The sequence below is a fragment of the Aplysia californica genome, unplaced genomic scaffold (genome assembly GCF_000002075.1).
Source record: "Aplysia californica isolate F4 #8 unplaced genomic scaffold, AplCal3.0 scaffold00582, whole genome shotgun sequence".
Classification (NCBI taxonomy): Eukaryota; Metazoa; Mollusca; class Gastropoda; order Aplysiida; family Aplysiidae; genus Aplysia; species Aplysia californica.
Genome location: NW_004797852.1, coordinates 276,435 through 285,873, shown reverse-complemented (window position 1 = coordinate 285,873; position 9,439 = coordinate 276,435). Strand labels below are relative to the sequence as shown.

Genomic DNA, 9,439 nt, shown 5'->3' with positions numbered 1-9,439 from the left:
AAACATACACACACACGCACACACACACACGCACACAGACACATACACACATATTTATATATAATACATTGTTGTTTCGTATCTTAGATGTCATAATAATCTAAACTCAAGCAAAACCTGAAACCAAACTACTTGGCCCCCCAGAAATCACCACCATCAATTGACATACAGATTTTCCTCCTGATCGTACACAGGCACATTTCTGTACGCTTGCTGGTTATTAGAAGAGGACCCGCTAACAGGCACAGGAATATTTAAGCTCAGGTTATTGTTGTTGTTGTTGTTGTAGTTGCTGTTGTTGTTGTTGTTGTAGTTGCTGTTGCTGTGGTTGTTGCTGTAGTTGTTGCTGTTGTTGTTGTAATTATGATTTGTTTGGGACGACCCATTTCCGTACCTATAATTTTCAGTACCGTATGTTGGGGCAGCGGCTGCAGCAATGGCGCTATTTGGTTGATAGGTTTCCTGCACGTTGGAACCTGTGGAATCTCTGTTGAAATAATGGGCCGAATTCCGGATTTTCCCGAAAACGTTCCGAAAGAGGGCGTTGGAAGCAGATGCAAACTTTTGGTACGTCCTTGGGGGTCGTCTCGGAGGTGGGGGTGAGGGGCTTTCCTTGTCTGACGTCACAGTCAAGGTCGGGATGCCCAGAGAGTCGCAGTTTCCGTACGGGTTTTCGGGGGCAGGTGAATAGACATGTAAATCGCAATATTTGGGATTTTATTTGGTTTTGGTTTTAAAAATTTGGATTCATTGAATAAGTATTTTTTATTATCTCTTTTTTTTCTACAGAGGAAAGTTCACTGGCATTTGTGGTGTAGCGGTTGGGCGTTTCACTGTCTTACACATGAGACTCGAGTTCGATTTCCGAGTGTGAAGAAACTTTTCTTTATTGAGTATCCATCGGTCTTTTTGCTGCGATGTTGTATCCCTGTATGTCATGGGTTAGCCCTGACAGGCATGGTCAGAAACCTGCTTCCAGAGTGATCTAAACTGCGTTGATAGGGCGAAAAAACCCATCCAATTTACATTTTAAAAATTGTGTTTAAAGTGGAAGGTTTATGTCTCATTCCTTCTCTTCAACAGGCGAGAGAAAGAGTATCAGAGCACTGACCCCCCCCCCCCCCCTTCATATATATCATATTATTTCCTAAATCAAAGAACTTTCCTACAACCAGTTGCTACCGTATTTACGAGACGTTAAAGAAATGTAAATCATGTGAAAACGATATCAGTTAAACTAAGAAAGAAAGAAATAAACAAACAAACCAACCAATCAAACCAAAACAACAATAATAACAAAACCCCGTCTTTATGAAACGATTTATGTTTCTACTTGAGGGTTGTGAACTAACTGCTCTCTCTCTCTCTCTCTCTCTCTCTCTCTCTCTCTCTCTCTCTCTCTCTCTCTCTCTCTCTCTCCCTCGCCCCTCCCCCCCCAACCTCTCCCTCTTTCCCCACCCCTACCTCTACAGCCTATCCCCTCTCCCAAAATTGACCTTTCATTTACCTAAACTTATGAACCAACCACTCTTGTCGCAATTAGTGCCGAAACATCTTGGAGGAGGATTTTTCAAGTCTCAGGACACCCACAGGATTATTGTTCATGTTTATATCGACTATTTCAATAAAGAGGAACCTAAGAAATCTGTCACACTCACGCTTCAGCCAAAAATGAAGGGACGCTAATCTGTATGATCTGTTTTTGCGTGACTGAATTATATAAGTTATGTCCCTTTATCCAGACCCACTTTTAGCAGACTGCAACTCCTCGGATTTAACTCATTTATTATCAATCCTGAAAAGTTTCGAATTCAGAGCACTATTTACAGCAATAATAAGCAAAATGCACATTCACAAAGACAGTGAGAGGAAGTAAACAATCGTGTGTAAGTGATAGAGAGAGAGGAGGAGAGAGGTAAAGCGGGAGGGAGAGAGATAAAGAGGGAGAGAGAGAGATAAAGAGGGAGAGAGAGAGAGAGAGAGAGGGAAAAAGAGAGAGAGAGAGAGAGAGAGAGAGAGAGAGAGAGAGAGAGAGAGAGAGAGAGAGAGAGAGAGGGATGGAGAAAGAGAGAGAAAGAGGAAGAGGGAGGGAAAGAGAAAGAGAGAGAGTATATACAGATATATATAGAAAGAGAAACAGCGAATGATATTAGGTAAATAGAGATTTAATACGCAAGGAGAGACACAGACATAGCCACAGACAGACAGACAGACACACACACACACACACACACACACACACACACACACACACACACACACACTCACACACACACACACACACACACACACACTCATATACAACGAGACAGAGAGAAAGATAGATAGATAGATATATCGACAGACAGACGCGAAGACAGACGAAAAGACAAACAAAGAGCTGAATTCAACTCACTCTAGAACATCAAACTCGGAGCCCCAGCTATAGACACTGTCGGCCACTTTCCCTCTGCCTGGAACAGCGAGGTTGTTCTGTGCCGTTAGAGGTGGGTTATCCCACCTGACGTACTCTCTCTCACCACTTGGCGGTTCAGCAACAACGGAAGAAGGAGAACCTGGGTTGTCGGTTTTGACTTGAGACTTTCTCCTGAAAGTTAAGATAAGACATAGACTGGGTTTATCCTGAGGATACACACGAAAACCTTCTTGCTCTTTTGTCATCATCATTGTCATCGAGGTTGTTGTCGTTGTCAACGTCAGTGTTAACCTGTTCCACATCGTCCTCGTTCTCATCGTCTTCCTTCCTCTTTTCGTCTTTCTCATCGTCGACCTCCTCCTCCTCCTCCTCCTCCTTTTCCTCCTCCTCCTCCCCCTCCTCCTCCTCCTACTCCTCCCCCTTCAAGTGAAATAACACCCTTTAAAGCACAAAGAACACCACCAACTATCATGCTAAAACATGAAAAAACAGCAGCAACAGCAACAACGATAAGAGTAACAACAAAACCAACGACAACGATGAAAAGAACACTGACAACAGCAACAATAAACAAAACCCATACGTTTATATCTTTGCTTGACTTAATGCTACGACAAACACGTCATGCTCTTATTACGACATCACTGCAACACTCTGTGTACTTCTCCCACCATAAAGTTCCCCCAAAATAGGAAAAGTAAAAGAGTTCCCCCCAAAATAAGAAAAGTAAAAGTTGAGAACACGGAAGAACGAAGAAGGCGAATGAGATTGCTAGAGCGAAAAGAATAAAGGAAACAGAGAACAAGAGGAAAAAGGTTCTTTTCGCAGGTGTATGTGTGTGTGTGTGTGTGTGCGTGTGTGTGTGTCTGTCTGTGTGTGTGTGTGTGTGTGTGTGTGTGTGTGTGTGTGTGTGTGTGTGTGTGTGTGTGTGCGGGGGGGTGTATGCCAATTACAAGTGTGCTTATGTGTGAATAAATGTGTACATGTGTGTTCATAAAATGATATAGATTATAAAGCCCATAGAGCTTGCTGTATTTGTGTGTGTTCGAAAAAGAAAAAGCGAGAAAGGCAAAGATACTGGTGAAGAGGGAAAAGTAAGAGCTGTACGAAACTCTGGTAAACTCAAATAATTACCTCTTCCTTTCTGTCTTTACCACACTCTTCACCAAGAACAATAGTCCAGACACCAGCAGTATGGAACCAATACCAGAACCGCATCCGATGGCCACCCACTGCCATAGTTTATGTTGACTCTCCTCTTCCACTTCTTGGCCATTTCCATCTCCTGGTTGACTCGTCCATCTACCAGCTATAGGATCAGGTGTCGGGGGCGTTATGAAAGTCTTCCTGTAAGAGTCTGTTAATTTTCTTGAATTTCTTACCTTCATGGGGGGATATGTTGTGTGATAAATGACTCTATCATAATGCCTTGATTCTGAAGTTGGTAACTGTGTTCGAGTATCGGTTGGATTGTTACGATTGCGTATCGGTAGTCTTCTTTTGGAGGGCCGAGGTCTGTGATCTTGTCCTGGAGAAGATGTTCTCCTTTCTTGTCTAATGGAAGGGGACTTCGTCGAGTAGACGAACTTAGAAGGAGCGCGCTGAGAGCTAGATAAACTACCGTTTTCGCTATTGGAACTAGGGGGCAGTTCAGTCGTCTTTAAATTTCTCGTCTTGGAACCCTCATTCTGGGAACTTTCGCGACGTGGTGAAGAATGCGCATTTTCTCTTGATGTCGCCTGTTTCGAAAGTTGTTCTGAAGTATTAGTTCGGAGACGCCCAATTCTTTCAAGCTCTTCATCGCCGTTTGAAATTGTTGTAACTGGAACATGAGCGTTAACGGTTCCACGCTTCAGCTGACAGCTAAGAAAAACGTGGTATTTCTGACCAGGATCTAGATAATTCAGTACAAAGTGACCTTCAGACTGATCTTCTACTATGTGCTGGGAGATAAAATTGTCTTTGTTTTCAGTGGGAGAAATAAATATGTGGCAGACAATGGGCTTCACACCTTCCGGCAACACCCATGTAACGTCCACTGAAGTTGGCGAATTTGATTGAGCGTTTATACCTGTGAAAGAGAAAGGGTAACAGTCAATACCTAAAAAAATGTCGCTAACAAAACTGAAGCGTCGTGGACGGGAGATCTATTTTAAGTTTTAAATAATGTTTTGCTTCTCTCAGTTGCAATATTAAAGATATTCTATTTTTTTAAATGCCATGCTTGAATACTATTATAATGTTTAACTAGCTTTCTATTACGAAAGAGAACAAACTTAGCTCTCCCAAGTATAACAGACAATAAAAATAATGATAATAATACTAATAATAAATAGCATATTATTATTTAGTATTGCGCACATCCCCGCGCTTTACAGTATAAGGTCACCCCAGTAGACCCTGAACACACAGAAACATTAACTTCCCGGGAAGCAAAGGCCTACGGTGCAAACACCTAATCAATCGCTCAAACACCAAAAACAAAACAAAACAAAACAAAAAGATACCAACAAAAAACTGGCAAGATCTTTCGCTGTCTATACCCGGGTACCCATTTCTACCTGGGTGAAATGGAGAAAATTCGTGTAAAATGTCTTTTCCAAGGACACAACGTTCCAGCCCCAGACGGGATTCGAACCCATGACCTTGTGGTTTCAAGTCTGAGAGCCTAACTACTAAGCCATCGATGCCACGGATCTTTCCAATATATTGTTTTTAATTTAAAAGACATTCTAGGTGCACACAATGAGGTTTTTGTCATTACTGTATCATTTATTGTTCTCACGCCCATCCTTCTCATGCAAATACAACAGAAAACATATCAACGGAAGCGGACCTGAATCACTCAAAATGATGTACTTCTGATGATGGACACATTTCGAATTGTTGGCACAAGGTAATGAGACATTCTACGTTTTATTTTTTTACTTATCATGAGCCTTGAACTTATCAAATTTTTAATGTTAATTAATTTTATTTTTTAAATTTTATTTGGGGGGGGGGGAGGAGAGGAAACTGCTAGTTCTGTCTCTTTCAACCTGAACCACGGCTGTGAGTCACATTATGTCTCCTGTAGGCGAAAGAGATCTATTTTAAAGCTTTTAGTAGCAGTTTTACAGCACTTGTAACACATTAAGGTCATATAAGTCCAGAACATTAAAGGTGTTACAAGAGGTTAACAAACATAAAAAAGAAGGGAAGGGAGATAAAGACGATAAATGTTTGATTGGAAAGAATGTGCAGGCCACACCAGAGCACCTGTCAACCACCCACCGAAAGAAATGCAGGAAAAGGATGATAATATAGGATAAAATAGGCAGCAGGGCGACTAAATTACAAAAAGTAAAATTAAATAACGCAACCCCCCCACCCCAACCCCCCACGCGCGCGCAAGCACACACACACACACACACATACACACACACATACACACACACATACACAGACACACACACACACACACACGCACACACACACACACACACACACACACACAAACGCACGCACGCACGCACGCACGCAACCGGATTAGCAATATATAAGTAAGGCTAAGAAGAGACAAAAGTATCTTCAGAGGCTGCCATTAGTGCCTACGGCTGTAAGCTTTAATTACTGTACTACGCACTGTCAGCAGCAACAAAACCAACATTAAAACAACACTAAGAGCGGTCATACAAACAACATCATGGACAGAGCTAATAGAAAATCTCTCAAAGAAAACAAACAAAACAACTTAAAAAATACTGACTTGGAAATACAAAGTTAGAACCGCCCATCCAGGGGGGGACCATTGACTATAAGAAATACATATTGGCTCTGTGATTTTGATTTGTTTCTTGCTGAGGATGATCATAAATGTGATCGTCCAGAATGAAATGCTGTATATCACACGTTGCCAACATTGAGAATCTTTTGGAGGCAAGATTCTTCGTCCCTGGCTATGTGGGAGGTACCAACACAACGACAGAAGCTTGATAAAATACGTCCTCTTCTCCTTCACTCAAGGCACAGAGTTCTTGACCAGAAGGGAAAGAAGAATGAACATAAAGACGTAACATGAGCACTATTTTCTAATTATTTTTCTTCAAATTAAACCGTAGTGTACTGTCAGAATGCAATTGGGTACACTTTAAAATTGATTTAGCATGACAACATATTGCAATTATAAAAGCAGGACATGATTTTGACATTTAGGATTTTATTATTAGCCATTAACCATTAAATAGTTCAATAAAAGAGAAAACCCGAGCACAGAATTTCATAACTCAAATCGGGTGTCCCTTTCCAGAATAATAACAATCATATTGTAGGAGTAGCATAATTGCCACAAAAAACATATTGTAAGAGAGCCAAAAGCACGCATGAGTCATTATACTAGTATTACCTGGGCACCCTTTTGATGAAAGGAATGATCGGTACATTAACATCAACTGAAAGTATTTGGCCTACTTTATTTACACTCTACTGTGATGGAGCAATAAATCTTGAGAGATGCAAAAAATTAGAAGGTCTAGATCTATACTATCAAAACCAAAAGTGCCTCGAAAAATATCACTTCCGGCACTTCTGCTGTGAAGGACAGCTACGCATATATGTTTCGTTTTACAGTGGAATAACCACAAAGGCCAAAGAAGGGTAGGAACTTTTTTTCGAATATGTTTTTCTAAATTCAGGAAATAGATTTAAAAAAAAAAATTGGGCTCCAACATGGGGACCTATCTATCTTTCTGCAGGTACTTGCCAACTTTCAACTCTGTAGCTGTCGTAGTTTTATTGGAAAAGTGACACATGTGTTTCCAAGTTGCCAAATATATAATAGATGTATAGATTGATTCTCTATTCCGCTTTGGTGGTTGTACACTCCAGAATTTCAAAGGTGCACACGGCTAGAGAACGGAAACCTCACTTGTTTATAATGGAGTCTTAGAAGACGGACTTTCCCAAGATTTGATCAAAACGAAACTAATGAAAAACTGAAAATTAAACACCAGTGACTTAAGGCTCCTCAGTAAAACTCTGCACCCTTTAAATGATTCTGAACCATCATTAATTTTGTCAAATTCGAAAGTTAAGTGCTTCGGAAGTTTTAGGCGGCCAAAGTGACGAACTTTCACAAATATAATATGCATAGACTAGCTGGGTACCCCGTTCGATGAACGGATTCAAAAGAATCGACCGTCAAGCAATTGTTGTACCACACCGCACTGCTTGTGAACGGAAGCCTCACTTTTTCGCAATGACGTGTTAGAAGACGGAATTTCCCAAGATTAGATTTAAACCTCAATGATTCCATCTTCAATAAAACTGTGCACCCTTTAAATGATTCTGAACCACTATTATTTTTTTCCCAATTCGAAAGTTAAGTGGTTAGATAGTTTTAGGCGGCCAAAGTGACGAACTTTCACAAATATAATAATATGTATAGATAGAGATGCCTCAACAGCGAAAACGTTTGGTAGAAACAATCATCATCATCATCAAGTGCCATATCTGCGGCAGACATCAGCGATCATGGTTTTCCATTTACCCTTTTGCTACGTTACCCTGATCTTTCCCCGTTACCCATTTATTTGGGTGCTCTAAATAGGTTGCTCTGGGCCTACCTCTGCCTCCTTTGCTATAAATGTTTTCTGTGAGATATGTTCAAGATCTTTATGTCTATTCAGGTGTCCAAAAAACAGTTGTCATTTCCTGATTGTTTTTATCAGTGAGCGTCCCATGAGGGCTTCATCGAGTACTATCTCATTTGATTTTTTTTTCTTCTACGATATTCTCACCAGTGTCCTAAGAAACCACATATTATGTTGTTTCTATCTTATTTTCACTGTCTTTAGTGATTGTCCAGCATTCACAGCCATATAGAAGGATTGGCCATACATAGCATTTCAGGACTTTCATTTTGATAGTTACTGAGATGTTTCTATCTTCAGATTGGGCTCATTTTTATTGAAATTGGCCTTAGTCAGTTGAATTCTTCGTTTTATTTCTGGGGAACATTATTTTGGTATCAGATGTTATCATATAAGTCCCTATTATTTCTCACCTGGGATATAGGTGGTGGCTCCATGTATTGAAGCGAAACCGAAGCAAAACAAAATAATCACTTGGCCCTCCCACGTTTTCTCCTGTCTCCCAGATCGAAAACTCCTCCAACAATCTCTCATTTTTCAGATATTGTTGTTCACTGTCAGTTGCCTCAGCTTCTACCCACTGCCTTGACCACTGAACCGCGAGCGATGGAAATTGTGTGATGCTCTCTGAGATAGTGACGTGAACACGGGACACGATGAGTAACCCTAGCTCGGATAAAAACTTCTTTGACCCCAGCGCCCCCTAAGCCCGGAAGCTGACGCTCACGCCGTCCGTCCGTCCGCCCCCTCTCATGGATCAGGATCACCCGCACCACTTCAAGTACGCGAGCAAGAGTCAAAATGTTCCATAGTAAGTGTTGCAAGTGTGTTGAAGATGGGCACTGTCGCTTTTCATGAGATCACGAAAATTGTATCAAGTGGAATGGCGTACAGAGCGAGCATGAAAACCTCGGATCACTGTGACGCAGAGAGCAAACAACAATTTACACAAATCCCTGAGAGGTCCTGATGACAGTTTTTGTATGATTATATTTGATATCCGTCTACGTCTTTTATCTAGGAAGAGTTTTACGGTACTTGCAACACAGTAAGGTATGTACCTAAGAATAGTTAGCCCCCCCCCCCTTCCATAAAATGGTGAAAAATTTCATCATGCCCATTGACCTTTGGGGTGTAGCAGTTAGGCGATTTGCCGTCGTACACAGAAGACCACAGCTCGATTCCTAAACGATGACAATTTTCATCGAGTACCTTGGTCTTTTTGTTGGGACGTTGTATCCCTCTAAGTCAGAGTTGATCCGGACAGGCATGATCAAAGCCTGCCCCCTAAATGATCTAATTCTTTGAAAGGGAGCTTAAAACACCTACGTTAAACTGTATACCATTGCGCTCCTGTAGATTCTTTTTATACAAATGCGTAGTACCTTCAATT

The 9,439-nt window shown here is 41.1% G+C and overlaps 1 protein-coding gene across 1 annotated transcript; it reads right to left on the bottom strand.

The window, feature by feature from the left end:
- Positions 1-6: 6 nt before the first annotated feature.
- Positions 7-8,687, bottom strand: LOC101856837 (rho GTPase-activating protein gacZ). The gene is made up of 4 exons (XM_005107165.3): positions 8,460-8,687; positions 3,551-4,487; positions 2,396-2,587; positions 7-682 (listed from the first exon to the last, which is right to left on the bottom strand). Exons 1-4 carry the CDS (start codon positions 8,578-8,580, stop codon positions 157-159), a joined length of 1,776 nt encoding a protein of 591 aa, XP_005107222.1. The 5' UTR covers positions 8,581-8,687; the 3' UTR covers positions 7-156.
- Between the last annotated feature and the right edge of the window lie 752 nt (positions 8,688-9,439).